Source organism: Babylonia areolata, chromosome 4 (assembly GCF_041734735.1).
Source record: "Babylonia areolata isolate BAREFJ2019XMU chromosome 4, ASM4173473v1, whole genome shotgun sequence".
Lineage (NCBI taxonomy): Eukaryota > Metazoa > Mollusca > Gastropoda > Neogastropoda > Buccinidae > Babylonia > Babylonia areolata.
In genome coordinates, this window is record NC_134879.1 from 31,646,664 (window position 1) to 31,667,960 (window position 21,297).

Below are 21,297 nucleotides of genomic sequence, written 5' to 3' on the forward strand. Positions count from 1 at the left end.
AGTCTCTGTAAATTTTTTTTTCTTTTTCAGAGAAATTTAATATGTCCATGGATTTTGGAACTCAACAGATGGCAAAACTGCCTGCTGACAGGGTCACCCTTTCAGGCATATCCTCTCACGTTGACGTAGATGTGTTTGGGCCATGGTTGGTCCTTACCAGGAAAACCAGAGGTGGAACCGCCAACTCCAAGAGATGGGCAGTCATCTTCATATGCACGGCTACTCATGCCATCCACATCAAGGTCCTGGAGGAAATGACCAGTTCTTCATTCATCAATGCTCTGTGTAGGTTCATCGCTCTGCGTGGACAGGTGGTTGAGCTGTGATCAGATCGTGGCACCAACTTCATAGGGGCTGCTGGGGAACTTGAAGTGGATGCACTCTTCAAAGATGGACCTGTACAGAAGCACCTAGTGCAGTCATGGATCGGGTGGAAATTCAACCCTCCTTATGTTGCTCACATGGATGGCTCATGGGAGAGAATTATTGGTGTAGTGCACAGGATTCTGGACTCTATGCTTCTAGACTAGCAGTGCAAACCCCTCACTCATGAGGTTCTGTGTACCCTAACAGCGTAAGTCGGTGCCATTGTCTCACACGACCCTGATTCTCCCTTTGTCCTCACCTCTTCCATGCTACTGGCCACAAAGAGTGGCCAAAATCAGGCGCCGTGTGAATACGTGGACATCAGGGACATGTACAAGCATCAATGGAAACGAGCAAGTTCTTTCCAATCTCTTCTGGAAACACTGGAAGCCGGAGTACTTCAGTCACTTCAGCAGAGGGGCAAATGGGAGAGTGCAGAACCAAACTTAAAAGAAGGGGATCTTGTTCTCCTAAGGCGCACACAACTCACAGAAATGACTGGCCAGTCGCACTGGTTGTTCGCATCTTTCCCAGTGAAAGTGACTCGTAAGTTCGTTCAGCAGTGGTGCGCATTATCAAGGACAAAAAACTGGTATCCTATGTCAGACCAGTTACAGAGCTCACAGTCTTGTAAGCAATCTATGAATGATTATGTAACTGCAGATATTCCTTTGAAAGCTCCGCTTTTGTTGCAGCAAGCACAGACACTTCAGTGTGGTGTGTTCCCTGTCGAGAATGTTTCTGGACATCATTTCCATGTTTGCTCTTTCAGGTTATGTTCATCCATGTGCACTAAGTTTTCTTCCTGATTACCTTAAGACACCATATGTGTGGTCTGATAGCTTTCCTTCAGTTTTGTCAGGCACCATGCAAGTGGTTTGTTAGTTCAGAACCATGTGTGTGTATGTTTAAGTTCAGTTATGTTATCAGGTACCCGATATCAGTGTTCTGTCTCTAGAAATTTTATCAAATTGTCATTTTAGCTCCGGTTTGTCTTTTTAGACGTCATGTGTAACTGTCATTCTGAAGAGCATGGTTGCTCTAGCAATTCATCATTCCTTCTCCAAATCCCCTCAGTTCACTTAAATGCTTAAACATACCTGCCATGTTATTGGGCTGCACATTCATCATTAAAAGAAACAGAACTGATCCAGATTTGTCATATGGTGTGCATGGTTGGTGGTTGCTGGTGACACTTTCTGCATGACCATCTGTCTATGGGGACTTTTGGGACTTGAGGCAGAAAAGCTAGATATCATCAATATTCACCAAATCACAGGCCATTGTCAATATTCATCACCTGTCATTGCTTATTTAAACCCAAGAAAACAAGAAAAATCAAAATTGCATCCAACTTTCATGCAACGTTTTCAGGAATGGTAAAAAAACTACAATATACGCACAAGTGTAGGCGTCTGTGTTGCATAATTGATTAATTAATTTAACTAACCTCTGAACTTCACAACCCTGATTTGCGTTTTGGGATCACATCCACCCTGAACATGAAAAGAAGGCACTTTTTGTTTATAAAAAAAAAAGACAAAAAAAGACCATCATATTCCATGAGAGCTGGCGAGGCTTAAACATCATGGTGGTACCAAAGCTTGAACAGAAGTTGGTTCTATGATTTTAAATGAATCAAATACTATGATGCTAATCCTAAAGAAATATACACAATTATGCTAAATGTTACTCTCAGTGGGACTAGAAAAGCTGTCCCAAAGCAATGGGAATTCGTTTACAGCTTATGCTTTTGTGAAGGACTATGACTCTAAGAGGCAAGATTGCAATGGCTCTTAGTGCTGCAGCCTTGGGGGCTAATTGACCTTTGGGGACCATCCCAACACCCATTGTCTTAAAGCTCTCTTGGCAGAGAGGAAAAGCGAGAGAGAGAGAGAGAGATTAAATGAAACCTTATTTTACCAGGGAAACGAGATATGCATCTAATATCCACTCAGCCCTTGAAAGGTGAGAGAGAGAGAGAGAGAGAGAGAGGAGAGCACATACACACAAGCAAGATTTTAATCCAATTCATTTCTAATGCGTTAATTCAAGCACAAGGTTTCCAAAAACCCTCACATACCTTCATCAAACTCACATTCATGCATGTACATATATAGACAATACTCAACTGGCAAAATTTCACGTCCATTTTTGTATCTGAATCATCATTTGAGACAAAACTATATTGTATATAAAAAAAAAAAAAAAAAAAAAGAAATGCCCAAACAGAAACATTTAAAACATTTTGAGCTTCAAGCACCTACTGTTCTTGACCACTGCTGCCCTGGCTTGGAGATATGGTATTTCGGCCAGTAAATGAGTAACACCCATGATGGGTGCAGTGGTTGAATGGTTAGAACGCTAGATTCTCACCCAAATTTCTTGAGTTTGACCCCCGGTTTCGGTGCAACTCATGGGTTATGGGTGGAGATTTTTCCCATCTCCCAGGTCAACGTATGTGCAGACCTGCTAGTGCCTGAACCCGATTCGTGTGCATGCAGAAGATACATACGCTTAAGATCCTGTAATCCATGTCAGAGTTGGTTGTGGAAACAAGAAGCCACCCAGCATGCACAACCCTAAAAACGTTGTATGGGTGCCTACTTGGTCACATGGTGTGGTAAAAATGGTCATATCATGTGAAAACGGTCATACAGGTAAAATCCCACTCGCGCATGTATACATACGAGTGAACGTGGGAGTCACAGCCCACAAAAGCAGAAGAAATAGTAAGTAGGTAGGTCCGGCCGCTTTGTAATGCTGTGTCACTATGGCTGACGGATTGTATTTTTATGACGTTTCACTTCGCCCAAGCAAGCGCAATACTGCATACATCGAGCTGAAAGATATATCAGAAAATAAAACTACCTTTGTTTGTTCCTATTAGTGTTTCTTTTTTTGTGCAAGACAGTGTGAGTGAAACTGATCGCTCGAAGTGGAGTATCCTTTGCTCTTCAAAACACAGCGCGGTAAACAAGTTTGCCGATGTCTGCTTCTGGCCTGAGAGGGTTGGTAACAAAAATAGGTTACGAACATTGCTCCTTACAACCAATCGACTTAAGAGACCTATCAAATAAAAGATCACGTTCTCTACTTTATGTGGGCTAAGTTTCCAGTTGATATATTTCACTCGATAAATAAAATATGTGGCTCAAAATTTACCTTTTTTTCTTGATGCTATACTGCACTTCCAGACAAAATAAATCTTCTGGTCAAACCCACCACTGAAAAATCATTCTTTCATCTTTAAAATGCTTTATAAATGACCCGAAAGCTTTCAAGGAGCAGCATCCGTTTAACGAAAAAGTGGACACCTCATACTTTTAATACCACTGATCAACTGGATCTATCTTTAGATCTGAGGTTTCAATGCCTGTTGATGATGTATAAACAAGAAAACAATTTCATAAAGTGATACATACATAATGATTTTGAAACACACACACACACAAATCCTGAAAAATATCTAAAAGGTGAATCATTTTTAGCATTAATGGAACACATTATCCCCGATCGTCTTGAATAAAGCTTTTTTTTTTTTCATATAATCTTATCAAAAGCTGTTATTTATCAAGATTTATTATTAACATTTGTTGTCTTGTAAGTCTACAGTCTTCTTGAACCTGACAATATCGTAAATGTTTATGTAGATGCAATAGTTTTTTTTCCAGTCATTTTAGTAATGCTGCCATCAAAACAGCAGGATCAGACATGCATAAAATAAACATTTTCCTCAGAATTTATGACACTAGCATTCAGTGAATAACATTAACAGCCAACTAAAAAAATCTGAGGTCTTCTGCATACTAAATAGATCATATATGAAGAGTTTTGACTATGAGAATACATAAGTGGCAATTCTACACAGGTTCTAAAATACCGTTTTGTGAGATTGGCTAAAATCGCGAAATTTTTTGAAATTTCAAAACTCTGTATCTCAAAAACCATTTGAGATATTGCTTTGAAATTTGGTGTGGCTGATTACTTTATTGCACTCTTTTATTCTTGCAAATATGAGGCTTCTGCCATGAATTCGAAAATCTGGCCGGACCTACCTGTAGTAAGACCCATAATAGAAATACTCTTCTTTTTTTTCTTCCTTTTTCTCCTTGCCATCTGCAGTCAGTATGTCTGTAACAAAACATCTGCAGAGACAGTTACATTCCCAATGCTTTGATTCATCCGTACATTCCTCTCCATAATCAATGTCATTTTCCTTTCATAAGCCATACAATGAACTTGCATCTATAGTATCTAGGTAGTGGGACATATCAAAAGCTCTGACACTGTAAGATAAGATGTTCCCTCATCTTCAGTTATGACTCTTTCCAACTGTTATACAAGACACCCTCCTTTATATTATCTGTCCCCCACTCCCCAATTGTCCTTATAATTCTGCCTTATGATTTTATTCATCAATCCTGGTATCCAATGATGAGAACAACTATTAACACACACACACACATACGAAAAGGATGAAGAATGTCATTCACGTCAGATTTTTGAAAGTAAAATGAAGAAAACAACCAACATCATCCCAAACAGCTCAGCAGTCCCATCCACATCAACAGGCTTGTTTTAACAAAACAAAACAAAAAAACAACAACAAAAAACTATCACATGTCACAAAGAGAGGAAAAAAAAAGAAAAAAAAGAAAGAAAAAAAGAAAAAAAAACCCCCACCAAAACCGACCCCCCCACCCCACCCCAAACCCCTACAAAAAACCCCCACCCAAGTCTGATATCAAGTGTCATAATCATCGTCGCCCTGAGCTCCATTTGGGGTTCCCACTGTGGCAGGGGGTGCTTTTGATGGCAGCCCTGGCAGCCCTGGGCTGGCTACGGTGACCCCAGGGAACCCTGGGGGAAGGGAAGAAACCCCGGGGAACCCCAAGCCGGGGAGCCCCTGGAAGGTCATGAGGGACGGGGACATCGCAGGGAACCCCAATCCCGGCACCACCATTCCTGGGAACCCCACTCCTGGGGCCTGCAGACCAGTGAAACCCTGGGCGGGAATGGCCGGGAAGCCCCCGGCCAGCATTCCCGCGGGGCCTGGCCAGGCGAGGAGGTTGGCGGCTGTGGCCGTCGGTGCTCCTGGAAGGCCCTGGTACATGGGCAAGGCGGCCGGCATCCTGGGAAAATAGAATCAACATTGTGAAGGTTACTGGAGTGGAGTGGAGTGGAGTGGAGTGGTGTGTGTGTGTGTGTGTGTGTGTGTGTGTGTGTGTGTGTGTGTGTGTGTGTGTGTGTGTGTGTGTGTGTGTGTGTGTGTGTGTGTGTGTGTGTGTGTGTGTGTGTGCGTGTGTGTGTGTGTGTGAGCACATCACACATCTTACAGGTTTCATCTACTTATTCAATCTTTTACTTAAAAGTATCAACTACAAAGGTGAAAGAAAAAGAGAAAGAAAAAAGACACCACCTGTATGTGTGTGTGTGTGTTTAAGGGTGCATGTGAGAGTATGCATGGTAAGCAGTCTTCATATTTGAATGGGAATGGGTCAATCTGCAAAATTTGTGTGCATGCGTACGAGTGAACATCCATGTAATAAGGCATGCACAGAAGCAGTGACAAGGGTATCAGACTTCATACGGGTTTCTAATTTCAGTTGCTTTTTTTTTTTTAAACCTTTAAAATTCCAAAGGCAAAAAGGTTTTTTTAAAGCTGTATGGCATGGTATTTTGAGTGCTGTCCTATGTCCCTTAAATGAATACTTATACCCTTTGAATGAATAGTCACTGGGTACGTGGACAATAACAATTTGGTGGGCAAGATTCTTTCAATTTCTATGTGTGTCTTTTTTTTCATCAATGTTTACCTTTAATTTTGTTTTCAGGCAGGACATTTTTGCTGTTGTGCTTTATTAACCACTGACAGGAACAATGATTATTTTACCATTAGAAAAGAGACAAAACTGTTACAAACCTGGATATCTGAAGAAAAAAAAGAAGATATAGATATATTTATATACATATATGCATATAATTTTTTACATATTTTTGTCAATCAGGGATAAGACTAAAATTTTGTTTCAGCCTGAAACTGCATTACCTCCACCATAAAACATTTAACTCAAGTCTGCCTTGAAACTACTGTCTGAAGAATCTGCACAAACCCTGGGCTGTGTGTGTGATGGCAGGCAAAAGCATGTGCACATAATGAAGTGTGTCTACAAACCGCAGCTTCTCTCCACCCCCCCTACATCCCCCCTTACCAATCATCAACACCCCAACAACAACTCACATGGTGGGGGTGGACTGGAATGTGGTGGACACAACAGAAGGTGCAGTGGACTCTGCAGACATGGACAGATCCTGCGGCTGGTTCTGAACGAGGTTGGAATCCACAGACGCCGCACCTTCTTGATGCTGTAAAGCAGACTGCTGCAGCGTCTGTGCCTGAGCAAGCAGTTTTGAGATGGGTGGAGGGTAGGTGAGCGTGGTGCTGGTGGTGGGGGTGTGTGCGGGGAGGGGCTCAGTGGACAGAGAGGAGCCGGAGTTTTCTGTGCTGGATGTGTAGCTGGGGACAGGGGTGGTAACTCCTGCTGATGAAGCGGCTGGCACCGATTCTTCGTCCGTCCCTTCGTCCCCTTCTTCTGTGTCTTCCGAGTTTTCCTGAGGGAGCAGACAAGTGCAGCACGCATGCAACATGCATCTGAACATGACCATATATGCAGAGACATACAGACATGAATATGCTGTCTGCTCCCCCATCCATTCCAAACATACAAGTGCATACATGCAGACATACATGTGTGATGATGTGTATGAAGCGACCTGCAGCTGATGACACTTTACATTTCCATTGACCATGTTTGAGCTTGCTTTCTTGGTGTGTCTTTTAATTAATTTTCTCTCGCCTCTATCAATTTTTAAGTGCCAGCTGGCATTCTCAAAAAGTTTGTGTGCCTGAGCCAACTTTTCGTAGTATTTGCATCCAGGGCACCCGCTAAATTTGAACCGTGCATCTGAAGTGACAAAATCAGAGTACAATACTTACTGATTCTGAACTGGATGATTCCTTTTTTCTTTTTCTCCTCTCTTTCTTCTGTGTGACTTGGTTTGCTTCCTTTGGTTTCCTTGGCCTGAAAAGAAAAAAAAGAAAAGAAAAAAGAAAAAGAAAAAAGGTCAAGCAATCATTTCTATGTCACTGATGTCATGAAAAAAAAAAGCTGATCTAACAGAAGTTAAAATGGTGACACATTAAACTGTTCTCCATTTCTACAAAAGCACTGTTTGGACTGATAACTTTCAAAAGAATATATCTCTAGAAACTGTTAAAAAAAATGCAACAAAAACATTCAACTGCAAAGTAATGAAGAGACACATGCTTTTGAAGAAATATCCTCTAAATTTTATGTACACGAAAGATTATGATTCATAAATAAACAACAAACAGAAACATGGTGTGTGCATCATTATAACAAATCATCTTATTCAAGTACCTGCACAAAGATTACAGGAGGACTATTAAGTGCTGATGCATCTGTTTTTTTTCTCTGATTAGCTGCCAACATTGCCTGCACTATGACTCTCATTTTGGTGAAAGTGAACTAGCACCACACGCATGCATGGATTATTGTTTTCAGGTTGATAAGCATGTATCTGTGTACAGGACCAGTGTGTGGGTTGTCTTTCTTGTGGACTGAGCGAATATTAAAAAAGTCTACAAAATTTTTGTTTTATTTTTTGCAATCTATAGATAAACGAAGAAATTTGTTAATTTTGTGGTCAAGATTAAAATCTATACAAATTACGAAAAATTTGTCATGGTCAGCAGGTACTCATGTACTTCCTTCAATGTATGCACATGATTACAGATTCTCTGTTTTAAACAGACTGTCTACAAGATGCCCAACAAACAGAGACAAGAAAATGGCCAGACAGAATAAAATGTTTGACCAACCTGCCACGAGTTTTCTTGCTGGCGACGGTACTGGAGCTGCCCTCTTCTTCCTGTCGGTGGTTGGCTCCCCCCTCCTCTTCTACCTGGTGGTCGGAAACATTGGCCACCAGCTCCTTCAGAAAGCCATACCTTTCCTGCGACTCGATGATGTGTTTTCTGCACCCATAGCACAGCATCGCCAAAAACATGTTACCATCTAAGTTTGCTGATTAACAGGAGGAAAGGAAGGAAATAGAAAGGGTGGTGGGAGAGAGAGAGAGAGAGAGAGAGAGAGAGAGAGAGAGAGAGACAGAGACAGAGAGAGATGGAAGAAGGATGTGGGGAGAGAGAGAGGGGAGAGACAGACATAAAGAGAGAGAGATGGAGAGACAGAAAGGGAGAGAGAAAGCGAGAGAGTGAGGAAAAGAGAGAGAGGGAGAAAGAGAAAGAGAGAGGGGGAGGGGGAGAAGAGAGAGAGCGAAGTTAGTGAGAAAGATGTGAGAAAAAATTTGAAACTAAGCACAGGTTAACACATAATGTACAGCTATGATCTTATAGACTGAGTAAATCAAACTGAAGTTGCCTTCAAAGTATGTTGGGGATCTACCTATGCTTTCCATCAACACTTATTTTTGATTTATTCCTGTGGACTGTTATGCATGAAAATGAAAGTGACCAGTATGAACCAGCACTGCGGTGAAAAATAACTTTAAGGAAATATTCTCTTTGTATCATATCATATTGTATTTTTGTCATAAGCTTTCTCTGGGTGAAATTCAGGGTGCTTTCATTGGTAAGAGCACACTGTCACAGTGCAGTGCCACCCATATTTTTTTCTTTTTATATTTTACCATCTGCACACTTTTTGCATTTGCTTTACTAACAACATGCATTTTCTACTAAAATTTATTAAGGACAACCCTTTTGTTCCTATGGGTACCTTAACATGCACAAAGTGCTGGCTACATATAATTATAACTGTAGTGTATAGTCTCATACTAATGACTCTAGCAGAAACTAAAACAGTAATTCAAGAGAAGAGTGAACATTTCACATTTATACATGTATCTAAAACAGTAAAAGATTAACACAATAAAGTAAGACACTGCTCATTTCACAAACATTGATTTATACATTAATCTAAAAGACTCTAACAGAAACTAGCACAATAAGAGAAGAGAGTGAACATTTCATAAACATTTACAGACACCTATATCTAAAAGACTGCAACAGAAACTTACACAATAAATTTATAAAATAAGAGACTGATCATTTCACAAACATTTATACATGTATTTAAGAGACTCTTACCAGAAACTGACACAATAAAAGAAGTGAGTGAACATTTCACAAACATTTACAGACACATGTATCTAAAAGGCTGGAACAGAAACTAACACAATAAATTCATAAAAATAAGAGTCTGAACATTTCACAAACATTTATACATATATTTGAAACACTATCACAGAATCTAACACAAGAAAAGAAGAGAGTGAACATTTCACAAACATTTATACATCTAGGTCCAAAAAAAAAAAAATCTTCAAAGCGTGACCATGGCCTCTTAACACTCACAAATGTGATGAGGACAGGGTTCTGGCATTTTTTGCAACTGTCATCCGTGTGGCTTGCTGAATGAGGGACTCAATGAACAACTCCAGCGCTCGGGCTGTGAGGGTGTCAAGGAAGAAACTGAAAATGGCTGCTTCACTTTTTCATGGATGAATACTACAAATACAATGCATCAACAACAACAGCAACATCCAGGGTGACCCTAGTCACCTTAATGAACATTGAAAATAATAAATCATGATTATATTTAAACACAAAAGAGTACAAGTGAAACTAATTATGGACACTGAATCCAAAATTTCTAAAACAGTAATCGTGATATCCTGAAATGACTATTTCAATTTTCATGCAACTAACAGAGGACATACTACACCAGTAAAAAGGAAGTAAAGTTAAGTATCAGTGAAGTACAACAGGCAAGGATACAAATTATAACTGGAACAGTTGCTGCCACTTTCCCCACTTCTTCATCCATCTGCATGATCTTCTTAATTCGTGCCTGCAACAGTGTTGTTAATCTTAGTAAGTTATACGCTCATGGTCAGTGTTTATATCCAAATACTGGGTTTCTGATTATAATTATATATAAATATAAAAATGTATGAATGAAAATTGAAACTGTACTTCAGAATATATAACTGTAAGGATCTGATCTTATGTTTTCATGCACCTTTCCTTGAAGGCAATATATGTTTTACAAATAAAAGTTTCATACTATAAATAAGAGCAGCATGAGGGGAGGGGTGGTGGTGGGGTTAGGCTAAAGATAAGGAATTCAGTTAAGTAGGGGAGTTCACCCAGGCCTCAACAACTTGTCCAAAACCAGCTGGGAAGTTGTAGAGAAGGCAGAGGGGGAAAAAGAATGCCTATGGACATTCTCCCCTTGAACCATACTACTGACTTGAGATGTAAACGAATGAAATGTATCAATATATCATGTATGAATAAAGCAGCAGCTGTGTGGAAAGTGTTTTTGTTTACATAACTCTTCATTTCTGCCCAGGGAAAACCAACAACAGGCAGTATTCGGGTGAAGTTAGAGAAGATTACAGAGAACTGTCAACAGCAGCGAACAAAATCTGAGATAAGTCATCTTGTTTACAAAGAGACAACAATGTTAATTCAGACGCATGAACAATGCAGCTCAAACATATACATCTAGCTATCAGTGACGAGTAATGTTATTTCTAGCAACCGGAAAGTGAAACTTCTCATTTTGACTTCACATATGTCTCTTTAAAGTTAGAGACAATATAATGAAACTCTGGAAAATATCGAAAGCGTGGTGTTTTGATACAGTACATTCGTACATTCAAACAACATTTGTCTCACGTACCGGAGGAAATCTGGCATTGTACTTTTTCTTTTTGCTGGGCATTGTCGAATAACTTGGCTTTCAGAACGGAAGCGGAACAGGAAGTGAAGAAGACATGAAAACTTGTTTTCATCAAAACTAGTCGATAATATATCGTATAAAACTAAGTGATAAGTAGCTTCCGCGATCGTCTGCTCGTTTTAAAATTTATTTGTTTATTAATTCATTTACTCATCTATTTGTATTTTGCTTTTATTTTCTCTCTAAAAATGAAATTATATGAAAATTCCATTTAGCACCATAGCTGGCCGAAATTACATATAAATCATTGATAAGGTCTTGCAGAATGGCAGCCATTACATTTTTCTTGCAAATTGATTTCCTGGCCACACTGGCATACGAGGCAATGATGAAAGTTGTTGAACAGTTTGCCAAGGATTCCACAAATTAAATCACTGTGACATACTACCATCTCTTATCTAGACGTCAAACACAAGATTCAGTTATGATTTCATTTCAGTTTTGATTTCACCGGCTGTGTTTTTGAATAACTGATACATTTATGAATTAAAAGTTCAGTTGATAAACGTCCTCAAAATGTGCATACAATTAATGGAATATCAAGAACATAGTACAAATGAATAATCTTTTCTTTCCTTATGATATCTTTGCAACTATTTCCATACATACTTTTCGCATATCTTCAAACTCGTTAATGTCTCAATGCCTATAGCTTGTTTATCTCTGCCAGCGTGTGATTGTTCGTTTGTTTCTTTGACTGTTTCAGTTGATCATTTCATACATGTGTGTGTGTGTGTGTGTGTGTGTGTGTGTGTGTGTGTGTGTGTGTGTGTGTGTGTGTGTGTGTGTGTGTGTGTGTGTGTGTGTGTGTGTGTGTGTGTGTGTGTGTGTGTGTGTGTGTGTGTGTGTGTGTGTGTGATATGATTTTGTGTATTCAACATAATCAGGTTTGTGTTTATGTTCGTTTTTATCTTCTGTCAGAAAAAAATGATGACATGATACATGAATGTTTATGTTCGTTTTTATCTTCTGTCAGAAAAAAAATGATGACATGATACATGAATATAACTGTAATTATGCCTAATTTTCCCGCTTTCCATGTGTTGGGAAAAAATCCTACCATTGCTTTGTTTTCAAGTTCAACTGAGGTTATGCGGGACGGACAGTCCCATTTACAGTTTTTCAGCCCTGATAGGGGCCTGTTAGGTCTGCTGGGCTTTCTGTAACAGAGAAGGAAATGAATAAGTCACATTGTGCGTGCTTTCCAACACATGCTTGTCAACTGACTGCTCGGATTTTCATGAAGCCAGACGCAAATATGGAGTCAGTCTCACGGAGATCTGTTTTAGGCCCAGTTCTCTTCACACTGTACACTGCTCCTCTCGCTGAAATCATCCGAGTCAGCCACCACAATGTTAGTCATCATTCCTATGCTGATGACACTCAACTTCAGAAGAGTGATACCCCTGAAAAATTGTTCTCGCTCTTGCAGGAAACATCTGAATGCTTCCTGGACATTCAAAACTGGACGACTCTAAATAAGTTTCAGTTGAACGTAGACAAACCCGAAGCAATGATCATAGGAACTAAACAAAAACTCTCTTCCATCACAGCAACACACTTGACAACACACTGTCCATGCAAAAATTATTTATCAGTCAGAAATGTCAATCCTGCTTCTGTCAATTGCGACGCATCAGTTCCATCCGGAAATATCTGTCCACCGACGCCGCATCATCTAGACTTGTCGTTTCCCTCATTCTCTCTCGCCTTGACAACTGTAACTCTCTATATTATCTGGTTTGCCTGATTCATCCATTCAGTCCCTTCAGCGCATCAAAACTCTGCTGCCCGACTCGTCCTCAGAAAGAAAATATCTGAGCATATCACTCCTCTTTTGCAACATCTCCATTGGCTTCCTGTCTCACACAGAATAAAGTACAAGATCAGCCCTCTGTGTTATAAATGTATTCACAAATCTGCCCCTTCCTATCTTTGTGGCTGCCTTCACCTCTACACTCCATCTCGCTCTCTACGATCGGCTTCCGACGGATCCACCATGTTTACGCATACCCAGATTCAGACACTCCACTGTTCGACGCCGTTCTTTTTCTGTCTCTGGACCTTGCATTTGGAATGAACTTCCTCTTTCGCTTCGTCAGGTCTCAGCTCTTTTAAGTCTGGCCTTAAAACCCACCTCTTCACAAGATAGCCCCCCTCCCCTGCCTCTTCCTTAATTGTCTTCAGTTTCTTCTTCAGTTTTAGAGTTATGCATGCGTGTGTATGACTGGTGTGAAAGCGCTTTGATTTGTCTCTGCACAAGATTCAGTGCTATATAAATACTATTATTATTATTATTAAATACTTTTCCGTTCCACAATACCCCTTTCCCAAGATGTTCTGTAACTGACGGACGAGTCTTGAAGGAGCAAATATTTGATGTAATCTTAACGCTGACTGAGATGAAGTATGCTGTAGATGGGTATTTTTCATCAGTGCAATACAATACAATACAATACAATACAATACAATACAATACAACACAATACGTCTTTATCGATCCATTACGGGAAATCAAATCAGTGGGTCAATAATTAAAAAAAAAAAAAGATGCAGTCTACCGTATGTGTGTGTGTGTGTGTGTGTGTGTGCGCGCGCGCGCGCGGAACACTATAGTAAAAATACCTGGATGTATCCTGATCTTACTCGTATTAGGATTGAAACTGTGTCCGTCAAAGCAAATACACTTTGGGGGTGGGTGGTGGTGGTGGCTGGGGGTGTAGGGTGTGGGGGGTACGCATTGTTGTTGGTAGTGGACACGAGGTGTCGTAAAACTGATCGTTTACGGTGTCGCTAGGGTTTTATGAGATGCTTATGTATGATGGTCAAAGGTCGTGACCTTAGTATTTTACCTTTCATCTGCTTCGTCGTCGTTAGTTTTTGTTGTTGTTGTTTTTGTGTGTGTGTTGTCCTGGACATTTCTTAAAAAACAACAACAAAAAAACAACAACAACAACAACAAAAAACAAAAACCGATATCTCTCTTTCCACCGTTTGCCTCCATACCACCGCTCTTTTGTTCTCTTCCTTTTCTAGCCTATCATAAAGAGACCATAAAAATGCCATGGAAGAAGCGTGGAGAGAGAGAGAGAGAGAGAGGGGGGGGAGGGGGGTGATGAGGGACAAAGATAATGGGGGCAGGGGTGGTGGGGTAGGGGTGGGGGGGGGGATAGAGAAGATGAGAGAGAAAGAGAGAAAGAGAGAGAGAGCAGAAAGGAGAGGGGTGAAGAAGGACAGAGAGAGATAATCGAGGGTGGGGGAGGAGGGTGCAGGTGGGGTGGGGGATGAGGGGGAGGGGGGAGGGGCAGCGCGGGGAGAAAGAGAGAGAGAAAGGAAATGAGACAGACAGATAGACAGAGACAGAGAGACAGACAGTGGAAGGCGAATGAATGCAGAGAGAAAGGGGGGGGGATGGAGAAGAAAGAGTCAGGCGTACACACACACACACACACACACACACACACACACACACACACACACACACACACACACACACATATGTATATATGAATAGTTCACACTCTCTTCGTGTCCTGGGCTCCGCTCCTAACAGAAAACACAGAGGTAAATACCGAGACAGGTAAAATATAAAAATATCAACAACAGTAGGTCTGCATGTCTTTAAAACTTGTATTTTTAAAAAGCAGCAAATTTTCACAGAGAGCACACACACACACACACACATACACACACACACACATATATATATATATATGTGTGTGTGTGTGTGTGTGTGTGTGTGTGTGTGTGTGTGTATACGTGTGTGTGTGTGTGTGTGTGTGTGTGTGTGTGTGTGTGTGTGTGTGTGTGTGTGTGTGTGTGTGTGTGTGTGTGTGTGACGTGTGTGTGTACGTAAGTGTACGCGCGTATGTGTGTGTGAAATGTATGTCTGCGCGCGCTCACGAGTGTGTGTGTGTGTGTGTGTGTGTGTGTGTGTGTGTGTGTGTGTGTGTGTGTGTGTGTACAGCCGTGCGCGCGCGCGCGCGCGCGCGTGTGTTCTAACTTGACACGGCCAGTGAATGAATAAATATGGTCTCGATACTGTGATGGTGGAATGAGGATGCTGCAGTTACACTGTCGTTTCATGGAGCACACCTGTGGTTTATGGGTGTTGCGCGGGGCGGGGCGGCCGGGTCATGTCTCCTTGACTCCTTCCCGTGACCAGCACCTTTTGACCCTCACCTGTGTGGACAGCGTCTTCAAGTCTCAAAGGAAGAACATCAACTTCTGTCCCACACTGTCGCAAGCATGGCTGGGAACAGTTAACTCCCTTGACTACAACTCGCAAGAATGGCTGGGAGGTGAGTTTGGGGTAAATATCTCTCTGTATTTACCCTACAAAGATCAAAATGAGATAGGAACAAGAGAGTAAAGGAGGATTCCCACTGATTTACTGGCAGATCTGTGGGCCTTGTTAAACAGGGTAGGTATGGGTAATTGAAATCGATCCAGTCGAAGCCACCAGCTCAACGTATAAATAGAAAAAAAATCCCCTTCCCTTGTTATAGACAAAATCACTTTCCCTAGCAATATACAGCTTTCCATTTCCTAGCATATAGATTGAATTCCCTTTCCCAGCAGCCGACAAAATCCTATGGACCAGGAACACGTCTCCGAGACGCTGGATCCTCTGTGGACAGCAGGGGTCAGGCACTGTGGTCAGCGGTACGGGTTTCCCGGTCAGTCAGTCACTTCCTGCAGGCTTTTTCCATTCCGTGTTGTCCTTGACATGCCGGACTGTGTTGCCTGCTGTTTCCGGAGCCTGAAGCCATCTCCAAGAAGAAGACTGACCCTGACAGACGTGTGTCCGTGCCGCCTGTCCAGCCTATCTCATTTTAAGTTTCAATTGGAATGAGGTGTCAAATTGTGTGGACCGATCCATATGCGCTCCACCACGTCTGCTTAAAAACTGGAGCAGATGCCTGACCTTCAGCGGAACCACTGGGTACGGCGCAGTGACAACGTCTCGGGGAGCGGTAGCGGCGACTGCGGCCAGAGGACAGCCAGTTGTCCTGGTTTGGTTCTGGCCAGAGGACAGGATGTCCTGGTTTGGTTCTGGCCATTTGTCCTGGTTTGGTTCTGTCCAGTTGTCCTGGTTTGGTTCTGGACAGAGGACAGGATGTCCTGGTTTGGTTCTGGCCCGAGGGCAGGATGTCCTGGTTTGGTTCTGGCCAGAGGACAGGATGTCCTGGTTTGGTTCTGGTCAGAGGACAGCCGGATGTCTTGGTTTGGTTCTGGCCAGAGGACAGGTTGTCCTGGTTTGGTTCTGGTTAGAAGACAGCCAGTTGTCCTGGTTTGGTTCTGGCCAGAGGACAGGTTGCCCTGGTTTGGTTCTGGCCAGAGGACAGCCATTTGTCCTGGTTTGGTTCTGGCCAGAGGACAGGATGTCCTGGTTTGGTTCTGGCCAGAGGACAGGATGTCCTGGTTTGGTTCTGGTCAGAGGACAGGATGTCTTGGTTTGGTTCTGGCCAGAGGACAGGTTGTCCTGGTTTGGTTCTGGTTAGAAGACAGCCAGTTGTCCTGGTTTGGTTCTGGCCAGAGGACAGGATGTCCTGGTTTGGTTCTGGCCAGAGGACAGGTTGTCTTGGTTTGGTTCTGGTTAGAGGACGGGATGTCCTGGTTTGGTTCTGGCCAGAGGTCAGGTTGTCCTGGTTTGGTTCTGGTTAGAGGACGGGATGTCCAACGTCACCGCTGTCGCTCCCTGTGCTAGTGCCAGTCTGGCGGTGTGGCACGTGCATGTCGCTGACGGAGCGCGAAGTCTGGCTGCCCGGTGACTGATGGCGACGGCCTTTGACAGAGGGACCTCCACCTCGCCAGCCACAGGACCTCAGTGGTGAAGAACAACATCTCACAATGCAAAGGACTTCATCCACTGGAAAACATTTGACTGCCGCTGAGAAATGAAGTCATCGATACAGCCTGGAACAACTTGACCTTAACAGTGGTGTGTGCCAATAGGTCATTAGACTCCACTTCAAGATTTCGCTTGATCTTCACCCAAAGCGCTGTTCAGGCCCTGTGTGTCCATCTCTTCTGGGCCTTCATGACGAGAGGCTAACACCGAAACCTTGATCTCGTGGCAGCCCTTTGCTATAGGACATGCAGCTTTCCGCGACACATCCACGATGCTGTGGAGGCAGCACGAGTGAAACCGGTCCAGCATCTTCCGTTGCCTCGTGCACTTTGTTCGTGTCTCGAGTGTGTACAGCACTCAGTTCGGAACGACCACCTGACTTGCAGGCTGCGGTCTTAAATATTCTGGGTGATTCTACCCTCTCTCCGGGTCCGTACCGTGAATCTGCTGAAGAACGTTCCAGTCTTTGCCGTTTTGTCGGATATCCTTCTGTCCAAGCTGCAGCTTGAGGTCAAGCAGCTCCTCAGAGATAACATCACCGATTGACGGAACAGCGAGGAAGTGAGAAACAGAGTTAGGCAAACCCTCGGATCTCATGAAGATCTACTAACCACAGTGAAGAGATGCAAAGTGAAGTGGTATCGGCACGTCTCACAACCAGCAGGGCTGGCCAAGAAAATCCTGCAAGGCAGAATCAGTCAAAAAAAGACATGGGAAGACAAATCCCAGAGTGGACATGCCTGAAAACTGATGGACGCCCTGAGAATGTCGATGAACAGGGATAACGATAACGATTCTTATCCAGATGAAGGCAAAAGCCCATCACTGAAAGGGCTCGCACTGAAAGAGAATAACGACAAAGAAAATGTAACCAGAAACAATAGGGAGAGATGGAGAGAGCTGGTTGCCAGGTCATCAGTGGTGCCCACACGGCTGGAGTCTACGGTAAAGACGACGAGATGTCTCCAAACAGACGGCGATGTCCAGGTGCTCAGCAGTGTGCCTGTAATGGCCATGGACGGTTCAGGCCCAGCCAGGCTCAGGCTCTTAGACAACAGCACTGTGAAGCTGCAACAAAATGCCAAAAACATGTATCCAAAGACGTTTCAGACGAGATGGTAAGCATGTTAAATGCATTGTCTTCTTCTTCTCCTCCTCCTTCTTCTCCTCTTCCTCCTTCTTGTTCTTGTTCTTCTTCTTCTTCGTCGTCTTCCCCTGACTTCACTGTGAAGACTCACTGGGACGTTGCATGGAACTGTTGACCAGACTCCCCCCGGTCTGTCGGTTATATGTATCTTGCAGTATACTCTTTTTTCTTTTTTTAACTGCATATTCTGAGATTCTTCGGTGAAGTAATGTTTCACATATTAAGTATCACGGAGAGAGAGAGAGAGAGAGAGAGAGAGAGAGAGAGAGAGAGAGAGAGAGACAGACAGACAGACAGACAGACAGACAGAGAAGGGGGTAGACAAACAGACAGAGTGAGATAGACACACATGGACAGAAAGAGACAGATGAGGACAAAGACAGGGAGAGAGTGAGGAGATGAGATGGAGGAGGCAGGGGGACAATGTTTTTTCACGTGCCCACCCACATCCCACACATCATCCCGGGGTAGATTCACACGTCACCAGTGTCCCCCGCCTCCCGTCCCCCTTCCCACTCATCCCTCTCCTCATGCCCACTCCCAGCTTTCTTCACCACCGTTTTTTAGCCCTTGAAAAAAACACAAACAAACGAAAAAAATCCTCATGAGAGACGACAGTAAACAAATGATCGTTATCATCGTCGTTGTCGCAAAACGGCGCGTTCTATTGCACACACCCATGCACACACATACACACACACGCGCGCGTGCATGCACACGCACGAAAAACAACAACAAGAACCCCCCAAAAAACAAACAAACAAACAAACAAACACACACACACACACTACGTTTTCCCCCAAGCTTGCTTGGAGCCATTGAAGAGACTTATCTTCGGTCCTAAGAAATGTCTCGCCGCCGTGGCGAAGTGGTTAATATCACGGATTGTTGGCTGAGAGGACGCGGGATCAAGCCCAGTCAGAGTTTTTTTGTTTCTTTCTGCCTGTGGCCGGCTAATTCTATCCAGAGCTGAGTGTGCTATGGGCTCAAATGGGGAGACTGGGACCACACAGTCGAGGGTCATCCACTTCACTGATGCGTCTTTGGATGTGTTGCTTAAATTTCCTAACCAACACTGCAGGTGTCTGTATCTCTGTGCCTGCTTGACGTCGGGATATATCATGAGAGCACCAGCCTTGTCAAGTACTAGCCTCGAATCTAAATGGACACCCACAGCAGCATCGTCATCATCACCACCATCATCATTCATCGTCATCGGAATAGAGAAACAAAATGTCGCGAAATCTGGGGCACAATAAAAAAAACCCAAAAAACAATGCCATGTAGATCTGTCAATACACGTTACACAGAAGACAGTTCAGCGTGGATAGGCACCAGGCAGCGTCATGCGATTCGCTCTGTGGAGAGCTGATCAGCGCTGCGTACCTCTGGTTCCCGCTTGTCAGCTGACGAGGACTACTCCAACATATGCAAAAAGCGACTCCCCAGAATCGGGTAGCCACATCTCGCATATTCAGAATACTCCCAGAAAGACCTGCAGGTTAGTCTTTGTGTGGGTGCACACACCTGTCCTCACCCACATCAGCAATCCCACGCCGAATACGCGCGCACACACATACACGCACACACACGCACACTCATACACACACACGTGCATACACGCACACACACACACACACATACACACACACACACATATACATACAGAGGCACACACGCACGCGGTCACACACACACACACACACACACACACGCGCGCGCGCGCGCGCGTACGTGCGTGCGTGCGTGCATGAGCGATTACGATACAAGCAATTAAAAAAAAAAAGCTGTAGTAAAGAAAGATATTATGAACACCAGTTATTTGCTAATTCTTCACACACAGTCTTACTGGAGCAGAAGACGGGACAAAGTATTTCGCTTTTTCTGAGGCCGTCAGTACTGCATTCAAGTCAGGTGCAAAGAATGTGAATGAGCATTTTCGCAAAATATAAAGCCTTGAAAAGACATCTTTTCCAGGGATTTTATTTTTGAGAACATACTCCGGTGGATCGCAAACTTACATAGTGGGTCAAAAATACAATTTGTTTAAGTGTTACCCTCAAAGAAATGTGAGTAACTGAATACGACACCCACCTGTTTGCTGAAGAAAAGAAAAAAACAGACTTCAAATACTATGGATGCCGTGTTTGTCTCTCCGAGCATTTGTATTCTCTCAAAAGAATATTACTGATATCAACTTGATGATGATGATCATGATAATTTTCATTATGATTGTGATAATCACAATTATTCTGAACATGAAGATGATGATGATGATGATGGTGGTGATGATGACGACGACGACGACAATGATTATGAGGATTGTTATTGTTACAAGTGGCCGTTTCGGTTCACTAATATACAGTTTGAACAAAGTGTAGAAGCAGCTACATATGCTATCCGTTCTTTCCATTTCGTCAGTGTGTTGAGCATGGTGGTTCTTGATACATTCACCCTCTGGGATATGTTGCACCACCTTGTTTCAGGCGAAAACGGACATTTGTAATGAAAGTGATAAATGATAACAGTGTCCCCACAATCTGGATATTGTCGCTCGGCTATTGTCTCTGACTTCATAACATTAATGACGTAATTTATATAACACCTTTCCATGTACAGCATGATCAGTTGCGCTGTACAATGTAAAATTCGAAGACTGGTGTGTGCGTGTGTGCGTGTGTGTGGTGTTGAAGACTGCTTATTCCCACTCTTTACTCGAGTGTTTGGATTTCTTTGATAGTGTACGAAAGATCTGATGTAAAAGAATTACTTCGTCTGATAGAATGATGTGTCCTGGGTCCTTTACACGCATCATTTACTGTCTGCATTGCTTCTGTACATGGGCCACATGTCAGGTACTGTCTTTGCACAACGCTCTGTTTTTTTGGTTTTTTTTGTGCCGCATGTTTTCTTTGTTGATTTTTCACAGCAGGCTGATTTTCTTTGTTTGTTTTATATTCCGATACTTTGTCACACCAGTTTTCACCATCCTCATTGAAAGACAATACCGCACAGGCCAGTAGGCTAATGTCTATTCAAGACACAGTTTCCCCAGAAAATCAATTTCCTACAAC

General features: G+C 42.8%; 1 protein-coding gene across 1 annotated transcript; it reads right to left on the bottom strand.

Annotated features, from left to right (window-relative positions):
• Nucleotides 1-5,089: 5,089 nt before the first annotated feature.
• LOC143281066 (uncharacterized) lies at nt 5,090-11,235 on the bottom strand. The gene is made up of 7 exons (XM_076585986.1): nt 11,163-11,235; nt 10,253-10,325; nt 9,830-9,923; nt 8,273-8,428; nt 7,367-7,451; nt 6,611-6,981; nt 5,090-5,501 (listed from the first exon to the last, which is right to left on the bottom strand). Exons 1-7 carry the CDS (start codon nt 11,202-11,204, stop codon nt 5,114-5,116), a joined length of 1,209 nt encoding a protein of 402 aa, XP_076442101.1. The 5' UTR covers nt 11,205-11,235; the 3' UTR covers nt 5,090-5,113.
• Between the last annotated feature and the right edge of the window lie 10,062 nt (nt 11,236-21,297).

Bases quoted from the DNA above. Each gene is read 5' to 3' on its own strand.
- LOC143281066 (XM_076585986.1), bottom strand. From the start codon at position 11,204: ATGCCCAGCAAAAAGAAAAAGTACAATGCCAGATTTCCTCCG. The intron at 10,326-11,162 runs GTACGTGAGACA...ACACTGTTGCAG, and splicing joins ACAATGCCAGATTTCCTCCG to GCACGAATTAAGAAGATCAT. The intron at 5,502-6,610 runs GTGAGTTGTTGT...CTATTTTCCCAG, and splicing joins TTCCAGTCCACCCCCACCAT to GATGCCGGCCGCCTTGCCCA.